Source organism: Chionomys nivalis, chromosome 6, assembly GCF_950005125.1.
Source record: "Chionomys nivalis chromosome 6, mChiNiv1.1, whole genome shotgun sequence".
Classification (NCBI taxonomy): Eukaryota; Metazoa; Chordata; class Mammalia; order Rodentia; family Cricetidae; genus Chionomys; species Chionomys nivalis.
In genome coordinates this window covers 13,911,755-13,934,164 of record NC_080091.1, presented here as the reverse complement: position 1 = coordinate 13,934,164, position 22,410 = coordinate 13,911,755, and the positions used below count along the sequence as shown (strand labels likewise).

At 43.9% G+C, this 22,410-nt stretch overlaps 1 protein-coding gene across 2 annotated transcripts in view; it reads right to left on the bottom strand.

The window, feature by feature from the left end:
- Eml6 (EMAP like 6) overlaps positions 1 to 22,410 on the bottom strand; it is a 272,287-nt gene that overhangs the window by 94,462 nt on the left and 155,415 nt on the right. For both annotated transcript variants that reach the window (XM_057771307.1, XM_057771309.1), the window contains exons 9-11: positions 20,008 to 20,145; positions 17,677 to 17,933; positions 10,557 to 10,769 (exon numbers count right to left, since the gene is read on the bottom strand). In XM_057771307.1, coding sequence (XP_057627290.1) covers positions 10,557 to 10,769; positions 17,677 to 17,933; positions 20,008 to 20,145 — 608 coding nt within the window. The remainder of the gene's footprint in view (positions 1 to 10,556; positions 10,770 to 17,676; positions 17,934 to 20,007; positions 20,146 to 22,410) is intronic.

Here is a 22,410-nt window from a genome sequence, read left to right as displayed (position 1 = left end):
ACATAGACTGCTTAACTCGTCTCTTTAGTGGGTTATGAAGACGTCCAAGAATAAATAAAATAAATATAAACAAAATTCAGTAGAATTTGCCCGGTGGCGGTGGCGCACGCCTTTAATCCCAGCACTCAGGAGGCAGATGTAGGTGGCTTTCTGTGAGTTCGAGGTCAGTTTGGTCTTCAGAGCAAGTTCCAGAGTGACCAGGGCTGTTATACAGAGAAACCCTGCTTTGCAAAAATGAAACAAAACAACAACAACAAACAAGCAAACATTAGCAGGATTCAAATACAAGTAGCGAAAGTGAAAATGTGTGACATCAAGGAAGAGGCAGGAGCCATTACAGATCCCTCTGTTGTATCTTTCTTGGGCCATGCCATGTCCTAAGATCACTCAAGCTGTCTGTGGAGGGTCTCCAGCTGGAAGCCACACCTGCGAGTCTCATCCTGGCCTCTAAATGACTACAACTCATAAGAGAACTTGAACTAGAGCCACCCAGCAGGATGCTTATTAAACCCCCACACTTCTATCTACCTGAACCTCACCCTCCACCTCCACAAAAGCCCGTGAGATCATTTCTCATGTAAGTTTCTAAACGTGGAGGTAGAGATACTATATAGGATTGGTGACTGATACGCCCTCCATAGGCTGCAACCGGGTCACTCATAATTAAGCCCTTACTGCTTTCTCCCCATGTTCTACCTTCTCCCCCATGCCTACGTTGCTTCAGGCACACTGGCCCCTTTGCAGCTTTTTAAGTGTGCCCAAGTGTTCTCCGCCTCCAGGCCTTGTAAGTGATGTTCTTTCTTCATGATGCCCTTTCCTGGGATATCTGAATGCCTGTTCTCACCCTGCAGGTGTCTAGCCTATGAAGGCCCAACACTGAGTCCTTTTTGGTCGCGTTAGTAGAAACAATGACACTATGATGCTCTGTCCAGCATTCTCTGCCGTCACCTCCTTTGTTATACTTGACAGCATTTCTCACCATCAGACATGCTTGTCTGTGGTTTCCTATCCACTGTCTCCACTCAGTAGAACCAGGTTCCATGGCAGCCAGGACCTGTGCTGATACACTGGAGCACTGTCACACCCTAGCATAGCGCCTGACAAATATTTGTCCAGTAAGTGGAGACGCATCCTGTCCCAGAGCTTTCTTTGGGGTGGGCAGAGACTAGATGAGACTTCCCTGTGGGTATCTGTCTGTGGAGGGCTTGGGCATCAGCTCTCGTCTCTTCTCTGTTGATCTCTTCCATAGCTCACGTCTTTCCATGTGCCCATGAGCACCAAGTGTTCACTGCTAACCTGGAGCACTCCCTGGAGGGACAAGAGCCGTGCTCTTTGGTGGTCTAACGGGCACCTCGAAACCTGGATGAGACAGACGGAAGGGCTCCCCGGCAACGCCCGTACTCCTTCACTAGACAGCAAGCGGCTTTCCCGTCTCTCAGAACACTCCTCCTCTGACCTCACTGCTCAAGCCTGAAACTCAGTAGACATTCTCAATGGTTCTTTTTCTGCTCCCTCTATTCCCACATCTGGTCTAGCAATAAAACCATTGGCTTTATCTAAACCATTCATCTCTTTTGGCTCCAATTCTAGCCACGGCATCTCTCAGGTGAAAGCTTAAGAGCCTGTCTCATGCAGCATCACAGTCACCTTCTAGAGACTGAGACTGGCCATGCTCCCCAGTTTACAGCAGTCTGTCACCGCATGCCACATGAGACCCAAGGGTGGGGCAGTCGCACACAGGATGTGATCTATACGGCATCAGGAAAAATTGTCATTCCTGATTCTAAAGGATTTGAAAATGACCACAATGAGAAAGAAATTACTCAGGCTCTGTAAAAATATCAATTCAGTACTTGTCATTAACTGTAGGGTAGGGTACCTACATCTAACTTCTGAGTATAATTCCAAATATGTCACATGTGCTTGGTTGTGAGGTCTGCTTGCTTCAAACAGAAAATTGTAAAGCTTGCTCAGCCCCCACATTTGTTCACTGCCATCAGTGTCTGCTCATGTTTATCTTTCTGCAGGCTCAACACTCAGAACCATTTGATAACAATCCACTGGTTTGTAAAGAGTAAAGTTTCATCAATTTTTTTTTTTTTTTTTAATGAGTACCTTATTTTTATTTTTTTTTATTTTTTTTTTCTTGCTGATTTTTTTTATTAATTAATATTTAATTATTAAAGATTTCTGCCTCTTCCCCGCCACCACCTCCCATTCCCTCCCCCTCCCCCAATCAAGTCTTCCTTCCTCCTCAGCCCAAAGAGCAAGCAGGTTTCTCTGCCCTGTGGGAGGTCCAAGGACCACCCACCTCCATCCAGGTCTATTAAGGTGAGCATCCAAACTACCTGGGCTCCCACAAAGCCATTACGTGCAATAGGATCAAGAACCCATTGCCATTGTTCTTCAGTTCTCAGTAGTCCTCATTGTTCATTATGTTCAGCGAGACCGGTTTTGTCCCATGCTTTTTCAGTCCCCGGCCAGCTGGCCTTGGTGAGTTCCCGATAGATCATCCCCATTGCCTCAGTGTGTGGGTGCACCCCTCGCCGTCCTGAGTTCCTTGCTCGTGCTCACTCTCCTTCTGCTCCTCCTTTGGATCGTGAGACTTCAGTCCAGTGCTCCAATGTTGGTCTCTGTCTCTGTCTTCTTTCATCGCCTGATGAAGGTTAATATTCAGGGGGATGCTTATATGTTTTTCTTTGGGTTCACCTTCTTATTTAGCTTCTCTAGAGTCACGAATTATAGTCTCAATGTCCTTTATTTATGGCTAGAAACCAAATATGAGTGAGTACATCCCATGTTCCTCTTTTTGGGTCTGGCTTACCTCACTCAGGATAGTGTTTTCAATTTCCGTCCATTTGTATGCAAAATTCAAGAAGTCATTGTTTTTTACTGCTGAGTAGTACTCTAATATGTATATATTCCATACTTTCTTCATCCATTCTTCCATTGAAGGACATCTAGGTTGTTTCCAGGTTCTGGCTATTACAAACAATGCTGCTATGAACATAGTTGAGCATATACTTTTGTTGTATGTTTGGGCATCTCTTGGGTATATTCCCAATAGTGGTATTGCTGGGTCAAGAGGTAGGTTGAACCCGACTTTCCTGAGAAACCGCCACACTGCTTTCCAAAGTGGTTGCACAAGTTTGCATTCCCACCAGCAATGGATGAGAGTGCCCCTTTCTCCACAACCTCTCCAGCAGAGGCTATCATTGGTGTTTTTGATTTTAGCCATTCTGACCGGTGTAAGATGGTATCTTAATGTTGTCTTGATTTGCATTTCCCTGATTGCTAAGGAAGTTGAGCATGATCTTAAGTGTCTTTTGGCCATTTGAACTTCTTCTGTTGAAAAGTCTCTGTTCAGCTCAGTGCCCCATTTTATAATTGGATTGATTAACCTTTTACGGTCTAATTTCTTGAGTTCTTTGTATATTTTGGATATCAGACCTTTGTCAGTTGCGGGGTTGGTGAAGATCTTCTCCCAGTCAGTGGGTTGCCTTTTTGTCTTAGTGACAGTGTCCTTTGCTTTACAGAAGCTTCTCAGTCTCAGGAGGTCCCATTTATTCAATGATGTCCTTAGTGTTTGTGCTGCTGGGGTTATACGTAGGAAGTGTTCTCCTGTGCCCATGTGTTGTAGAGTACTTCCCACTTTCTCTTCTATCAGGTTCAGTGTGTTTGGACTGATATTGAGGTCTTTAATCCATTTGGACTTGAGTTTTGTGCATGGTGATATATATGTATCTATTTTCATTCTTCTACAGATTGACTTCCAGTTTTGCCAGCACAATTTGTTGAAGATGCTCTCTTTTTTCCATTGTATACTTTTAGCTCCTTTATCGAAAATCAGGTGTTCATAGGTTTGTGGGCTAAAGTCAGGGTCTTCTATTCTATTCCATTGGTCGACTTCTCTGTTTTTATGCCAGTACCAAGCCGTTTTCAGTACTGTAGCTCTGTAATAGAGTTTGAAGTCAGGGATGGTAATGCCTCCAGACAATCCTTTATTGTATAAGATTGTTTTGGCTATCCTGGGTTTTTTGTTTTTCCATATAAAGTTGATTATTGTCTTCTCCAGATCTGTGAAGAATTTTGATGGGATTTTGATGGGGATTGCGTTGAATCTATAGATTGCTTTTGGTAGAATTGCCATTTTTACTATGTTGATCCTCCCAATCCAAGAGCAAGGGAGGTCCTTCCATTTTCTGGTGTCCTCTTCAATTTCTTTCTTCAAAGACTTAAAGTTCTTGCCAAATAGATCTTTCACTTCCTTGGTCAGAGTTACCCCAAGGTATTTTATGCTATTTGTGGCTATCGTGAAAGGTGATGCTTCTCTGATTTCCCTCTCTGCTTCCTTATCCTTAGTGTATAGGAAGGCAACTGATTTTTTGGAGTTGATTTTGTATCCTGCCACATTACCAAAGGTGTTTATCAGCTGTAGGAGTTCTTTGGTAGAGTTTTTGGGGTCGCTTATGTATACTATCATATCATCTGCAAATAATGAAAGCTTAACTTCTTCCTTTCCAATGTGGATCCCCTTGATCCCCTTATGTTGTCTTATTGCTATTGCTAGAACTTCAAGCACTATATTGAAGAGGTATGGAGAGAGTGGACATCCTTGTCGTGTTCCTGATTTTAGTGGGATGGCTTTGAGTTTTTCTCCATTTAATTTAATGTTAGCTGTCGGCTTGCTGTAAATAGCTTTTATTATATTTAGGTATGCCCCTTGTATCCCTAATCTCTCCAAGACCTTTATCATAAAGGAGTGTTGAATTTTGTCGAATGCTTTTTCAGCATCTAATGAAATGATCATATGGTTTTTTTCTTTCAGTTTATTTATATGGTTGATTACATTGATAGATTTGCGTATGTTGAACCAGCCCTGCATCTCTGGAATGAAGCCTACTTGATCATAATGGATAACTTTTCTAATGTGTTCTTGGATTCGGTTTGCCAGTATTTTATTGAGAATTTTTGCGTCGATGTTCATGAGTGAGATAGGCCTGTAATTCTCTTTCTTGGTTGGGTCTTTGTGTGGTTTTGGTATCAGGGTAACTGTAGCTTCATAAAAGGAATTTGGCAATGACTCTTCTGTTTCTATATTGTGAAATACATTAAGAAGTATAGGTATTAGCTCTTCTTGGAAGTTCTGGTAGAATTCTGCATTGAAACCATCTGGCCCTGGGCTTTTTTTGGAAGGGAGATTTTTGATAACTGTTTCTAATTCTTCGCGACTAACAGGTCTATTTAGATCGTTCACCTGGTCTTGGTTTAGGTTTGGTATATGGTACTTATCTAAAAAAGTGTCCATTTCTTTTGCATTTTCCAGTTTTGTGGCATACAGGCTTTTGTAGTAAGATCTAATGATTCTCTGAATTTCCTCTGTGTCTGTGGTTATGTCCCCCTTTTCATTTCTGATCTTATTTATTTGCGTGTTCTCTCTCTGTCGTTTAATTAGTTTGGATAGGGGTTTGTCAATCTTGTTGATTTTCTCCAAGAACCAACTTTTTGTTTCATTGATTCTTTGGACTGTTTTCTGTGTTTCTATTTTGTTGATTTCTGCCCTCAGTTTGATTATTTCCAGTCTTCTACTCCTCCTGGGCGCGTCTGCTTCTTTTTTTTCTAGAGCTTTCAGGTGTGCTGTTAAGTCCCCAATGTATGCTTTCTCCGTTTTCTTTAAGTGGGCACTTAGTGCTATGAACTTTCCTCTTAGCACTGCTTTCATCGTGTCCCATAGGTTTGAGTATGTTGTCTCTTTGTTTTCATTAAATTCAAGGAAGACTTTAATTTCTTTCTTAATTTCTTCCTTGACCCAGGTGTGGTTCAGTAGTTGACTGTTCAGTTTCCATGAGTTTGTCAGCTTTCTGGGGGTAGCTTTGTTGGTGGCTTCTAACTTTAATCCGTGGTGATCTGATAAGACACAGGTGGACACTGATATTTTTTTGTATCTGTGGAGGTTTCCTTTGTTTCCAAGTATGTGGTCAATTTTCGAGAAGGTTCCATGAGCTGCAGAGAAGAAGGTGTATTCTTTCCTATTTGGGTGGAGTGTTCTATAGATGTCTGTTAAGTCCATTTGATTCATTACCTCCAACAATTCTCTTAATTCTCTATTAGTTTTCTGTCTGATTGACCTGTCCATTGGTGAGAGAGGTGTGTTGAAGTCTCCTACTACTAGTGTGTGTGATTTGATGTCTGCCTTGAGTTTTAGCAATATTTCTTTTACATAAGTGGGTGCTTTTATATTAGGGGCATAGATATTCAGGATTGAGACTTCATCCTGCTGAATCGTTCCTGTTATGAGTATAAAGTGACCCTGTCGATCTCTTCTGATTGATTTTAGTTTGAAGTCAGTTTTGTTAGAAATTAGTATGGCCACACCTGCTTTTTTCTTAGGACCATTTGCTTGAAAAACCTTTTCCCAACCCTTTACTCTGAGTAGATGCCTGTCTTTGTGGTTGAGATGAGTTTCTTGCAAACAGCAGACTGTTGGATCCTGTTTTCGTATCCAATCTCTTAGCCTGTGCCTTTTTATTGGTGAATTGAGACCATTAATATTAAGTGATATTAATGACCAGTGGTTGTTAACTCCGGTTATTCTTACTGCTTTTGGTAGAAGAGTTTGTGTGTCTCCCTTCTTTGAGTTGTGCTGTTGAAGGGTCGCTAGATGCCTGGGTTATTGTAGGCAGTGTTGGCAATGTTGGATTCCTTGGGTTGTGATTTTCCTTCTATTACTTTCTGTAGGGCTGGATTTGTGGCAACGTATTGTTTAAATTTGTTCTTATCCTGGAATGTCTTGTTTTCTCCATTGATAGTGAACGATAGCTTGGCTGGGTATAGTAGTTTGGGTTTGCATCCATGGTCTCTTAGTTTCTGTAGTACCTCTATCCAGGACCTTCTGGCTTTCATGGTTTCCATAGAGAAGTCAGGTGTAAGTCTGATCGGTTTACCTTTATAAGTTACTTGGCCTTTTTCCTTTGCAGCTCTTAATATTCTTTCTTTAATCTGTATATTTTGTGTTTTGATTATTATATGGCGAGGGGACGTTTTTTTTTTGATCCAGTCTGTTTGGTGTTCTGTATGCTTCTTGAATATTCAAAGGAATATCTTTCTTTATGTTGGGGAAGTTTTCTTCCATAATTTTGTTAAAAATGTTTTCTGGACCTTTGAGCTGTGCCTCTTCTCCTTCTTCTATCCCTATTATTCTTAGGTTTGGTCTTTTTATTGTGTCCCATATTTCCTGAATGTTTTGTGATGAGAATTTGTTGGTTTTGGTGTTTTCTTTGATCAGTCCGTTTATTTTCTCTATGTTGTCTTCAGAATCTGAGATTCTTTCTTCTATCTCTTGTATTCTATTGATTATGCTTGTTTCTGTAGTCTCTGCTCGTTGACCTATATTTGCCATATCCAGCTGGTCCTCAGTTTGTGTTTTCTTCCTTGCTTCCATTTCAGTTTTCAATTCTTGGACTGTTTCCATTACCTGTTTGATCGTTTTTTCTTGGCTTCCCAGGGTATCATTTACGTATTTACTCATTTCTTCAAACTTTTTGTTATACTTCTCATCCATTTCTATGAGGGCGTTTTTTACATGTTGTTTAAGGGACTCTATTGCTTTCAAAAAGTCAGTTTTTTCCTCTTCTCCTGTGATAGGGTGTTCAAGTCCTTGTGTTGTAAGATCATTGGGTTCTGGTGTTTTCATGTTGTTTTTCAGATTGTTGGGTGAATTCTTGCCTTGGCGTCTGCCCATCTCCTCTTACCGATGCTATCTATTGGGTTTGATTTAATTGTAGCGGGGCAATCTGTTCTCAGTGCAGGCTTCACTGTTTCTTGCCCGCACTATCCTGCATCCAGTGCCTCCGCCGCCCGGGCCTGCCTGCCGGTGCCTCCGCCGCCCGGAACTGTCTGTGCACCGGTGCTTCCGCCGCCTAGGCCTGCCTGTCGGTGCCTCCGCCACCTGGGCCTGCCTGCGCGCCGGTGCTTCCGCCGCCTAGGCCTGCCTGCCAGGCCTGACTGCCGGTGCCTCCGCCACCCGGGCCTGCCTGCACGCTGGTGCCTCTGCCGCCCGGACTTGCCTGCGTGCTGGTGCCTCCGCCGCCCGGACTTGCCTGCGTGCTGGTGCCTCTGCCGCCCGGACTTGCCTGCGTGCTGGTGCCTCCGCCGCCCGGGCCTGTCTGTGCGCCGGTGCTTCCGCTGCCTAGGCTGGCCTGCCGGGCCTGACTGCCGGTGCCTCCGCCACCCGGGCCTGCCTGCACGCCGGTGCCTCTGCCGCCCGGACCTGCGTGCTGGTGCCTCCGCTGCCCAGGCCTGCCTGCGCGCCGTTGCTTCCGCCGCCTAGGCCTGCCTGTCGGTGCCTCCGCCACCTGGGCCTGCCTGCGCGCCGGTGCTTCCGCCGCCTAGGCCTGCCTGCCAGGCCTGACTGCCCGTGCCTCCGCCACCCGGGCCTGCCTGCACGCTGGTGCCTCTGCCGCCCGGACTTGCCTGCGTGCTGGTGCCTCCCAAGTTTCATCAATTTTTATTCCTACCAAGATTCCCAAATATTTTTATTAACTTTTCCCCCAGTAGTTTTGGCAAAAAAAAAAAAAAAAAGCCTGAAAGTCACAGGGCAAAATCACAAGTATTATCAACTGTGTGCCAGGCAAGGAAGAACCCGGTTTGCTCTGTGAACCTGGATTCTTCGGCAAAGAGCCAAGGAGGGGTTCACCCTCCCACCGTACATCGCCCAGCTGTCTCCCTGTCCTCACGCCTTCAGTGGCCCTCTGTGGGCCTCCCCACAGGGGTATTTCTCATACATGGGTGTCTAATTTTGACAGCACTCTTCAGAGCACCTCCCCCTCACACCCTTCTCTCTTCCTAAGACCTGAGTCCACCCGTAAGGTTTGGAGATACAGAGACGACAGTGACTCTTACTGAGTTCACGTTATCCTTGGGTCCCGACAGTGGACACCAGTAAGCTGCTTCTGACTTCATCTGTGATTTTCCTGAATTCTGATTCCCAGATACCTTCTCACATAACCAACTCACTCTCAAACGCACATTAGTTTAAACAAGTTATGCCCTATCACCCACAAGGTCCCTTAGGCAGGGTGGTGTAGACTTGAGTTTGGCACACTGCCATCATTCTGTGCGTCAAGCACTCTGAGCCGATGCCATTCTGTTTAGTGCCAGTTGCGATGGTTTCTCTAGGCATTTTATGCTCCGTTTTGTACTGCGATTGTCAGTGTTCTGGAGCTGCCAGCTAGCTGAAAATGACTTTCTGATTACACTTGCCATCCCCTTCCCTGTTTCATTTAAAAATGCATTCAGGTGAAGGTCTGCAGGTAGCAACCACCCCCGCTGATAACTCTCCCAAGCTCCAGCTTTCAGGGCACAGTGGAGAAGGAGGAGAGTCTGTGGAGGGGCTGTCTCTAAGTTTGCAAAGCAAGCACAGGATCATGACAAGGTGACCCCATCAGTCTTCTAAGCTTGAAATGGTCCCTAGAAGGGCAAAACCTGAGTACGAGGACAGCTGCTTTCAGTCCGAATTCTCTCTAAAAAAAATCTTGCAAAACCAGTCCTCTGATAAGGGGCCCATAGCGTTGGGACTGTGACAAGGAGTCCACAGTGGAGAACTATCACTTTTGTCAGTCATGTCTGAGAGGAAATGCTTCTCTTTACATGCATAAGTGCAAGCAGGTGGACACACAAAAGGTTAAGTTACAGCCAGGTGGTGGTGGTGCACACCTTTAATCCCAGCACTCAGGAAACAACAGCAAGCAGATCTCTGTGAGCTGGAGGCTGGCCCAATCTACAGACTGAGTACCAGGACAGCCAGAGCTACACAGGGAAACCCTGTCTTGAAAACAAGCAAACAAAACAACAAACAAAAAAAAAAGTTAAATTATAATATTTTAAAGGAATAAAAAACCAATATGACTCATGAATATTTGTTTCCATAAACATAAGTAACACGTGACTGTTTGGAAATGTGAAACACAGGCTTGGAAGTCACATGATATTAACTCTTAACAAACTCTGACTGAAGTTTGCAAAATCACATAGGACAGCAATTCTATACAAAATAGGTAAAGAATAAATGTAGATGAGAAAATCAAGTGTCTGGTGAAAAGGTAAAAAAACTGCCTAACTACACAGCGTGTAGTCCTAACTACACAGTGTGTAGTCCTAACTACACAGCGTCTAGACCTAACTACACAGCGCCTAGACCTAACTACACAGCGCCTAGACCTAACTACACAGCGCCTAGACCTAACTACACAGCGCCGAAACCTAACTACACAGCGTGTAGATATAACTACACAGTGTGTAGACCTAACTACACAGCATGTAGTCCTAACTACACAGCATCTAGACCTAACTACATAGTGTCTAGATCTAACTACACAGAATCTAGACCTAATCACATAGCATCGAGATCTAACCACACAGAGTCTAGCCCTAACTACACAGAGTCTAGACCTAACTATGCAGCATCTAGATCTAACCACACAGCATCTAGACCTAACTACGCAGTGTCCAGAATCCAGAGAATGTCTTTACCCAGTGAAGCATCTCTTTGACCTTACCTTTTTTCAGACAAGGAAATTTGAACAATTTGACCAGTCCAAAATCATCTCCAGACACCAACACAGAACTGCTATAATTGGCGTCCACCGAGTTGATGTCAATAACCTCAGCGTATTTGGGCCAAATCCCACTCACTTCAGGGCCTTTCACACACGTCCAGGAGGCCCAGGGAATCCCTTTGATTTCTTCCTTACTTGTTAAAGGCTTGCCCGCTGAAACAGTCAATATGATGATGTTATATTTACATGTGAAGCATATAATAACATGTTTTAATCATTTTTTCTCTTCTTGCAGAGTCTAAAACCACCATTAAATATAAATCAGAGGAATTGTAAGTTGTAATCTCTTTATCCAGTTAGTTACTTTTTTGGTGGGAGAGGGAAGAACTTAAAAAAAAAATCAGCTCAAAGTTTAGAAGTAAAGAGACCAGGAAGTGACTATTGTGCTAAATGCAATGTTTCAAACTACTAATACTTCCTTGACCTCAATTACCAAGACACAAGAGCTCTGACAGTGGGTTTATCTTTGAATGACATTGCTCAGTTATGTGTCATTAATGCCAGGTCACCAACATTTTGCAATGCTTTTAAAACCTTGGCAAAGCTTGTCTTAAAGTTTATTTTTTAAACTTTAAGTATCACTGCATGTGATCTTTTAAATTAATCGATTTATGTATTTTCTTATGTATTGGTGTGCATGGGATGTGCATGCACTTGGAGGACAGATGACAACGTGGTTGGGACTGAATTCAGGTCCCAGTATCAGCAGCAAGTGCCACCTTGCCAGACTACAAAGGATCTTTGTTTTTGTTTTTTTTTTTAAGTTTTTTAAGATTTAAATTATATGCACAGTGTATGTTTGTATATGGGTATTTGCACATAAATGCAGGTGCCCATAGGAGTTGGAGGAATCAGACCCAGCAGGGTTGGATAAGGCTGTCGGCCACCTCACTGTGCTAAGAACCAAGTCTTCAGATCAGTAAGCACTTCTAACCCCTGAACCACCTCTCCAGGCCCCACAAGTGATTTCTGTTTTAAATAAAAATGCAGGCTCTACACATTTTTAAATGGATTTTTATTATTTTACTCCTGGTCACTGAATCCACAGAATTATGATAACTAAGTGTAGTTGGTTGTGGGAACTGTTCCTAACAGCTACTGTGGGTCTGGTCCCTGACCCAGGGCTCAGTTTCCATTTCTGTCAACAGATTAGTGAGGTCCACAGATGGCACACACACACACAGACACACACACGCATACACACACACATACACAGATAGACAGACAGATACACATACAGACACATACGGACAAAGACACACAGACACAGATACACACACACATACACACATATACACAGACAGACAGATACACACACAGACACATATGCACACAGACACACACACACAGAGACACATACACACACAGAGACACATACACACACAGAGAGACACAAAACAAACCAGCAAGCCACAAAAGCAAATGTGTGGGAAATATTCAACAGATATAATTTTAAATTCAAAATCAATATAGTTAAGCGTATACCCTGATGCTTATGCTATTAAAATAAGGTATATCCTCAAATAGAGAGCTGAAGAGAAGACACCTTTTCAAAGTGGCCTAGACTGTGTCACTGCGAGACTATTCTCAAAGATGGCACTCGAGTGAGCACAGGCTCCGAGAAGGAGTTGGAGTGTTGCCCGTGACCTGCTCCTCCAAAAGAGACTCAGAGGAGAAAGCGATCTCAGCGTGGCAGCCACGTTAGGAGCTGCACCACCTGGGATAAGCTGAGCGCTCCCGGCGGAATGATAAAGGGAGCTGGAGAATCATTGCTGAGCAGGGCAGCATTTTATTCCAGATGACAAATGTGCTGCAGACACTTTCATAGGAAAAGCTAAGGATGAAGTAACAGCCCTCACGCCCACTGGGCATGCGCTCTACCCGTAACTTACACCTTCTCCCTGGTAACAGTTTTTGTTTTGCGACAGAGCCTTGGTAGACGCTGCCAAAACAGACCCCAAACTGTGACTTCTGCTCAGCCTCCCAGGTAAATAATTTTTCAACAAAAAATTCAAGAGAAAATATAATTGTTGGAGGTTAAGATTCATGTTACGCTTTCTTGTTCCTTTTTAAAAAATCATTAAAGAATATAATTTAGATCTCTTTATAAGTGACATTTTAGTACTACAAACCAAATGTCACTAAATTGTTATAAGTCAAGACAGGTGAATCTCTTATATAAAAGTTGCAAGGTGGACACAAATAAAAAAATGTGCCCAGTGGATTTTAAAAAGCTGTGTTTCGGCCGCTAATCTGGTTGTGATGGCTAGACCACAGGGCACACAGTTCTTCAGGGCCAGACCTCATCGAAAGGCTCTAACCTGACCTAGGAGATACCCTAGTTCTCTGCAGCTGTCCTTTCTAAGGCTCAGCAGACCATCTTAGTCCTTTGGATCTTGGCAGAAATTTGTTTGCCCAATGGTCACATGCCTAAAGTATGTGACAGGAAGAGAGAAAACCTCTAGGAATGAAAAGTTTGAACTTTTGAAGGGGAAATATAAAATACTTAAGATTTATAACTAGTGACAGAATATTGTATACACAATAAATAAATAAATGTTTAAAAAATGTTTATAACTAGTTTGCAAACACTAAAATAAACACGAGATAATACTTTGGGCTTTCAAAGGTTGTTGGGAGCTGTGTGGCCTAGATTCAGAACAGCATGAGTGCTTGTCCAATGGGCCTACAGGTCTCCACGAGGCAAGAGCCATGGAGACGGCCTTTCACTCAGCAAGGGCCAGTGGACTTCGGGAGGGCACAGAATACGACATGACGTCACAGCCTTCACGCTCTTCTCTCTCGACGCTGATGATTCTCTTAGCGGTTTTCAGTTCTACTTTGGCAGCCACATATGGGTCAGATGTCATCATTCCCAGAAACACCACCCATTTTCTCACACTAAAGCAGCTAAAGTTAGGTTTCTCGGGTTTTCTCTGGAAACACCTGCTGTCACCCCAGACTCTGGGAAACCCTTCTGGTTCAGTGCTAACAGGATCGGAGGCCGTAAGAGCTAACGGGCAGTCAAAGAAACACGAGCTAACCGTATGCTAGCAGCTTATGACAAATCACCCTTATTTCTGTAAATATGTTCTGTTAAGTTTTGAACAATTTTATTGCTCCTGAGAATGTGTGCCTATGCAAGAACAGGATGTATCTGGTTCGATATTTAGTCAAATGCTGAGTGTTGTTTTTGGTTTATAAATTGTTTTGAACAATTCTCAACTTCATATGAAAAAACAAAAAACCCAGGACTTCAAGCTCTATTATAGAGCTACAGTAATGAAAACAGCTTGGTACTGGCATAAAAACAGACAGGTGAACCAATGGAATCGAATCAAAAACTCAAATATTAATCCACACATCTATGAACACCCGATATTTGGCAAAGAAGATAAAATTAGACAATGGGAAAAAGAAAAAATTTACAACAAATGGCGCTGGCATAACTGGATGTCAACATGAAGAGGGATGCAAATAGATCCACATCTATCCCCATGCACAAAACTCAAATTCAAACGGATCGAAGACCTCAATATAAATCCAACCACACTGAACCTCATTGAAGAGAAAGTGGAAAGTAGCCTTCAACAGATGGGAACAGGAGACCACTTCCTAAATATAACCCCAGTAGCACAGACACTGAGAGCAACAATAAATAAATGGAACCTCCTGAAACTGAGAAGCTTCTGTAAAGCAAAAGACACAGTCAATAAGAGAAAAAGGCAGCCTACTGAACGGGAAAAGATATTCACCAATCCCACACTAGACAGAGGACTGATAAAGAACTCATGAAATTAGACATCAAAATACCAAATAATCCAATTCAAAAAGGGATATAGATCTAAACAGAATTCTCAACAGAAGAATCCCAAATGGCCAAAAGACACTTAAGGAAATGAACATCCTTAGCCATCAGGGAAATGTAAATCAAAACAACTCTGAGATTCCATCTTACACCAGTCAGAATGGCCAAGACCAAAAACATCAATGATAACTTATGCTCGAAAGGATGCAGAGAAAGGGGAACACTCCTCCATTGCTGGTGGGAGTGCAAACTTGTACGGCCACTTTGGAAATCAGTATGGCGGTGTCTCAGAAAACTGGGAATCAGTCTACCTCAAGACCCAGCAATACCACTCTTGGGCATATACCCAAAGGATGCTCAATCATACTATAAGGATATTTGCTCAACTATATTCATAGCAGCATTATTCATAATAGCCAGAACCTGGAAACAACCTAGATGCCCCTCAACTGAAGAATGGATAAAGAAAATGTGGTACATTTACACAATGGAGTTCTACTCAGCAGTAAAAAACAATGCCATCTTGATCTTTGCATGCAAATGGATGGAGCTAGGAATAAAAACTCCACCCTGAGTGAGGTAACCCAGACCCAGAAAGATGAGCACGGTATGTACTCACTCATAAGTTGATATTAGGTGTAAAGCAAAAGATAACGAGCCTCCAGTACACGATCCCAAAGAAATGGGGTAACAAGGAGAACCCTAAGAGAAACATATATGGATCCCCCTGGGAAGGGGAAATAGACAATATCTCCTGAGAAAATTAGGAGTGTGGGGTGGGCGGAAGGGGAGGAGGGAAGGAGAAGGGGGAGGAGAACTTGAGGGAACAGGATGGGCCTGATGGAGGAAGGACAGAGAGGGAGATATCTTGATTGAGGGAGTCATTTATGGGGCTAGCAAGAAACCTGGGACTAGAGAAATTCCCAGGAATCCTCAAGGATGATCCCAGCTATGGTCCTAAGCAGTTGTGGAGAGGGGGCCTGAACTGGCCTTGCCCTGTATTCAGATTGAATACTATCTTAAATGTCATTATAGAACCTTCATCCAGCAACTGATGGAAGAAGAGATCCACAGTGTAACACTGGGCTGAGCTCCCAAAGTCCAGTGGAAAGAACAGCATAGAACCAAAGTAGGCCCTCTGAATGTGGGTGACAGTCGTACGGCTGGGGCAGACTATGGGGCCACTGGCAGTGGCTCCAGGATTTATTCCTAGTGCTTGTACTGGCTTTTTGGAACCCATTTTTTTGGAGGGATACCTTGCTTAACCTAGATGTAGTGGGGAGAGCCTAGTCCTGTCTTAAAGCAGTATACTAGACTTCGTTGACTCCCCATGGGAAGGAAACCTTACCCTCTCTGAGGAGTGGGGTAAGGGGAAAGGTAGAGGGAGCAGGAGGAGGGGAGGGAGTGGGAACTGAGATTGGTATGTAAAAAGAGAAAAGATAATTAAAAAAATAAGTTAAAAAATAAAAGCTATTTTGATATAAAAATTGGCATATTTGTTTTCACTGGAAGTTAATGCTGGACGGTGTGGGAAACACGCTTGTTTTTGAAGTCTAAATAAAGATAGCAGCTAGCGCTATTTGGGCTGGCCTCTGTGTGAAATTCATCTGATAGTTGGACAGTTCTTCGCCGACACCCCTTCCCTGTCCCAGGATCCGAACCCGGGCTGCAGCCAGAGCACGGCAGAAGACACCGGCATTGCTGTGACGAAGACACCGGCATTGCTGTGACTGCCCGGCAGGCCGAGCACACACGGCTCCCATCCCTTCACCTCGGTTTCTGCTGCACAGAGGCACGTGTGAGCATTTTGCAGACTGGCTATTCAGTCATTCGCCTTCTGAGAAATGTGTCAGTCAACAATACAAATGGCAAAGCAGGAAGGGGCTGGAAGCAAGAGGAGCTTGGGAAGCATGCGGCCCGGATGCAGAGCTAAGCCGCTGCGGACTCCACATTCCTGGAAGCGCCGGGAACAACTATTTCAGGTCATCTGTTTCTGAAAGTGACAAAGTATCGCAATTATATAGAAGATTACAGACTGCTATAGGGAGCGAGAGTTTGTAGTAGCACTGAGCGTCAATGAATTTTATTCGTCTTCATCGTGGAATTAAAAAAAATCATTTGTTACTTTTATTGTGGTGTGTGTGCGCGCGCGTCATAGGACAAGTTGACGGGGTCAGTTCTCTCCTTCCACTCTATGCCGGTTCCATGCACTGAGCTCAGGTTACTAGGCTTGCAGGGCAGAGTCACCTCACCAGCTTCTTTCTAACAGAATTTCAAGTCCATTGGGCGCTCTTCCCCCAACCGCATTTCGTTTTCTTTCCTTAGACATAACCCATGCCCTGGGTGGAAGGCTGAGCAGACCCATGCATCTGCAACACACGCTATTATGTAAGAGGTGGAAATATGTGAACTTATTTAACGTCCTAACGATTTTGTACGATGAGCATACACTGTACGTACCGTCTTGCATTTATTTGCTCAGCAGCATACTTTTGAGATCTACCTAGACTGACACAAGCTGGCCGGGCTGGTTCCTCACAGCATTGCCTCCTGAGACAGCACACTTAGACTTTCCTCATGCTGACGGCCTCTTAGGAATTCTGTCGCAGTTTTGTTTCCTGCAATCCCCAGCACAGCAAGCATTTCTGTGCATATTCTTTTTTTGTTTATTTATTTATTTATTTATTTATTTTGTTTGTTTGTTTATTTATTTATTATGTATACAATATTCTGTCTGTCTGTATGCTTGCTGGCCAGAAGAGGGCACCAGATCTCACTACAGATGGCTGTGAGCCACCATGTGGTTGCTGGGAATTGAACTCAGGACCTCTGGAAGAGCAGGCAGTGATCTTAACCTCTGAGCCATCTCTCCAGCCCCTTCTGTGTGTATTCTTAATCAGCATTGTGCAGTGTTAGTTCTCTCCCACCAAGTACCATTGACAGGTTCAGGACAGTCTAAGTAACTAAAATGGGCCTCCGGTGCTGCTCTGCCTATGATGTGCCCATTAGAACAACATGGGTATTTAGGCCCAGCGTATGCATCATCTTTAAATCTCATTCAAAGTTTCCTAATATTTAAAAACTTTTCATGTGACCCAACTCATTAACCTTTTCTCTGAGGGTCCATGACCTAGGGATCTTGTAGAGAACATCCCTTACCCTGAGGTCATATGATATGCCCCTACATTTCTCCACAAGGTTCCGAGTCCGCTCTTTGCGAGCATCTCCCATACGCATCTCCCTAGGACTCACATGGCATTCTGTAGAAGAGTCTCTCCCCAGCACCATCATTGGTTTGCAGGTATTTGCTGTCCAGAGACCAGTCGATGTGCGTGATGAAGCTAAGTGATTTGTTACATTCTCCTATTTTCTTATACCGCTGGGCAACAGCATAGACATCCACAGGGCCATCGTTGGATCCCACCGCCAGGTAAGAACCATCTGGGGAAAACTTCATTTCATGAATGACTTCTTTTCTATCTTTGATATGGACCACTTCTGTCATATCTCTGTAGGAATAAAACGCAAAGTGACAGTCAGGAAATTGAGAAATAGAAAACCCAGGTCGTGTTTTGAAAGGGGTGTGTCACAAGAGAGAAAAATTCTACAGGGAATAAAAAAAATCGATTTTAATAAAAGTTATGATATATTTACAATTTACATTCTGCTTTTAAAAACTAAAACAAACATTTAAAATAGTATTTTGTGCCCTCAGAGTAAAAATAAAAGCCTTTAACACAAATAATATTTGCTTTCATGCTCAACTATATATTATTGAAAATTTTATCTTAAAGTTAAAAGTCACTTGAAAATATGCAATGCAGAAAGGCAAAACACATGAAAATTAGTGTAAAAATAAGCCAGCTGTTTATGACTTAAACATAAATGAGGGCAGATGTGGTGGCGCACGCCTTTAACCCCAGCCTTGGAAGGCAGAGGCAAGCAGATCTCTGGGAGCTGGAGGCCCGTTCGTCCACATATCAAGTTTCAGGCCACACAGGGCTATGGAGTGAGATCCTGTCACTCACTAAACTATTATGCTTATTGTTGCTTTAAAGGAACGAGTCTAAAAGAAGACAATTACTACTCTTTAAATATCAAAATGCTACCGGGAGGCAGAGGCAGGCGGATCTCTGTGAGTTTGAGGCCAGCCTGGGCTACAAGAGCTAGTTCCAAGACAGGAACCAAAACCACAGAGAAACCCTGTCTCGAAAAAAAAAATCAAAATGCTATGGATTCCTTTCATTCTCACCGTGAAAGGCTGTAAAGAATATGCTGAGTCACTAAAACATTAGGGATCTTTTCTGGTCAAATTCTTTTTAAATGTAATTCTTTGAGGGTTTGCACAATGCATTTTGATTATATTCACCCTCTTTTCCCCAAATCCCCCCCAAACCCAGAACCACCTCCTGACTTTGTCTCATCTTTTTTTTTTTAAGCCCACCCAGTGCAGTTTGTGTTGCGATATATTCCTGGGTGCGTGATCATTCGCTAGAGCACAGAACCAGCCAAGTTCTGCTAAGATCAACTTCTGCTTGTGTCTGAAAGCTCACTGGGGTTACTTTCCCCCTCCAACTAGGAGACAGGATTATGACTCAGGCCGCCAGAGCCAATGACGATGGCTTCATCAGCTCTAAAACAGACCGGGTGCATCCGACAGCAGCGAGGATTTGCTTCCACATAACCGGGCCTACACCTCCTATCGTTTACTGCAGCGCTCCGCTGTGCTATAACAACACAAAATAACTGCATGGGTTTGTTTGTACTTGAGAGTTCCGTCTAAAAGGAAAATTGGTAATTGACTATCTTATCACCAGTCAATCGGCAGTGAATGAAAGTACTGCCCACCAATTTGGTAACGAGTTATATGTGGGTGGTAATGAGGATTCAGAGAATAAATCCTGCTAAGAGCTCTCCACACTGTACAGAATTTTCTCCACATAAAACACGCTGCATTATTTTGCAGCTGTAATTATTCTTTGCTGTAATTACAAAATGGGTAAACCAAGGGAACAACTAATTCATTCAGAGGAGTTCCACAGGGGAGTGGCAGTTCTTGTCCAGTATCAACAATACGGGATGTCAGCATGCAGGAAACACTCCAGTTCTCTACCAGTTCTACACATGAAATCTTTGATTTGAGCCCACTTATAAGAATGTAGTGTTGTTGGGGGCTGCTTCACAATTTCTCCTTCTTTTTCTGGCTTAACTACCAAACTCACAACCTCCCGTCTCAAGTCCCTGGGATCTCACTCGGATCTTACGAAGGTCAGTGTGGAATGTGTTAAAGAACTTCTAAGAGTCCTGGCTGGGATAGCATCCTCCATGAAAAACAGTATTTCTTTGCGGCAAATCATACAACCTATTATTTCTATGAAGAGACTCTAACAGACTTCACATCAAGTCACTGGGTTAGGTACTATGTCCAAAGAGTTTACCAAAGACATCTGGGTTTCCAGTGTTCTGGATTTCAGAATCACAGGTAAGGGATTTCCTAGCACTGTGACATATTTTATGACCAGGATACTCTTTAACTTTTAACAAAGGAACGTCTCAGAGGATCATTTTCAGTAAGGACTGTACCTGACTCGGAGAACAATGAAAGAGCCATCCTTCATGCCCAGGGCCAACTGAGACCCGTCCGGGCTGAAGGAGACACTACGGACTGCTTCTTCCATGTTGCAGCGAGCAATCAAAGCATGGTCGGCCAGACTCCACAGCCTAAGGAACAAGAACAGGATCAAATAAAGACCGAACCAACCCCTCAACCGTCTTCCCACCCAGGGTAGGAAACCTGCTGTTCACATAGTAACTTTACACCCATGCCCTTCACCATGTTGTCGGAACATCTGGGAAAGGATTTTGTCTGCCTTTGGGCCACTTCCATCACTCAAAAAAAAAAAAAAAAAACAAAAAAAAAACCTAACAAAAAATATGAGGTGAAATTTGCAAAGCTTTTAGGATACACAGACCAGAAAATCTAAACACTTCTTTGCAAAGTGTCTTCTCTTTGGAAATCAGAAATTGTCCTTTATTTATGCCAATGGCTGTTAACCATGCCCCAAGGGTAGGAATGGCTAGGGCTGTGTCTTATTGCTGTGATAAAGCACCATGACCAAACAAACTTGGGGAGGAGAGGGTGTATTGTCTTACCCCTCCACAACACTGTTCATCATTGAAGGAAGTCAGGACAAGAACTCAAACGGGACAGGAGCCTGGAGGCAGGAGCTGACGCAAAGGCCATAGAGAAATTTTTCTGCTTGCTTCTATGGCTTGCACAGCCTTTCTTATAGAACTCAGGACCACTAGCCCAGGGATAGCACCACCCACCATGGGCGGGGCCCTCCCCATCAATCACTAATGAAGAAAGTGCCCGAGAGGTGAATCTTATGGAGGGATTTTCTTAATTGAGGTTCCTTTCTTTTCAGGTGGCTCTAACTTAGATCAGGCTGACAGTGAAACTAGCCAGGACACGCTGTCCCAGTTAGTTTCACAATGAGCATTCAAGAGCACTTTCCGAGTCGCTGTACGTGAGCATGTGTAGACAGAAACACACATCCCAGCAGCTGGCTCCCCTGGGTATGTGTGTGGGTATCTGAGGGAAGAGAATAAATGATGTTCTTTTGTAGGATCGCTCCAGAGTTTACTCGTGGTTATCACTCAACAGTCTCAGGCCTTTGCTCATGGGCCACTACTGGTAGGGCAATGTTTGATGGTGCTAGTAGCCAAAAAGTGCTGCTTCTGGTGGAGAAATACGGACCAGGAGGCAAACAGAGCTCACAGAGCGTTGAGCAAAACTAACCATAGTGTTCCTAGCTCCAGAACACTTATTCCAGGTACCTCAAACTAAGCAAACCCAGAGGAAATATTTATATTATGCAAATAGGAGCTTCTGGGTTGTATGGTGGTATTTGATCTCTGTGAGAGGTTTTCTTTCTTTTTTTTTTTTATTCTTTTTTACTTAAAATTTCCAACTGCTCTCCGTTTCCCATTTCCCTCCCCCTCCTCCCACATATTGCCCCTCCCCCCGCTCCCCTCCCCCTATCCCCACTCCACTTCTCCTCCCCCTAGTCCACTCCCCCTCCCTCTCGATACTGAAGAGCAGTCCAAATTCCCTGCTCTACAGGAAGACCAAGGTCCTCCCACTTCTATCTAGGTCCAGGAAGGTGAGCATCCAAACAGGCTACGCTCCCACAAAGCCAGTTCATGTATTAGGATCGAAACCTAGTGCCATTGTCCTTGGCTTCTCATCAGCCTTCATTGTCCACCATGTTCAGAGAGTCCAGGTTCAACCCATGCTTATTCAGTCCCAGTCCAGCTGGCCTTGGAGAGCTCCCAATAGATCAGTTCCACTGTCACAGTGGGTGGGTGCACGCCTCGTGGTCCTGATTTCCTTGCTCATGTTCTCCCTCCTTCTGCTCCTCATTTGGACCTTAAGAGCTCAGACCGTTGCTCCAAATTGGGTCTCTGTCTCTCTCTCGATCCATCGCCAGATGAAAGTTCCTGTGCCATTCTCCTTGGCCTCTCGTCAGCTCTCATTGTCCACCACATTCAGAGAGTCCGGTTTTATCCCATGATGACGACAACACACACTTGAGCGCATGTGTGGGAGTTGATTCTCGCCTTCTACCACGTGAATTCCAAGGGTGTCAGGATGGGCAGAGGACGTCTTTACTGCGGAGCTGGCCCTGCGAAGGCTATCTTAATATGATCTTCTCTTCACACATCGAATGTCTGTGAGAAGGACCAAGAACTTGCAATCCTAAAACAAGTGTAAGTCTCGCGCAGCAGTCTCCTTAAGTGCACCCAGCTATCAGGAGGGAGGAGGGGCTGCACAGTGAGCGCCTACCTGGTCCCTCAGGAAGCCTGAAGTCTTCAGTCGAAAGCTCAGGGTAGCTTCTCCATACCTGTAGTAGGGGCTGCGGGCCTCTTCCCACAGCCCGGCTCATGGTTGCCTGGCTAGCTTATGCCCCAAAATAACGACAC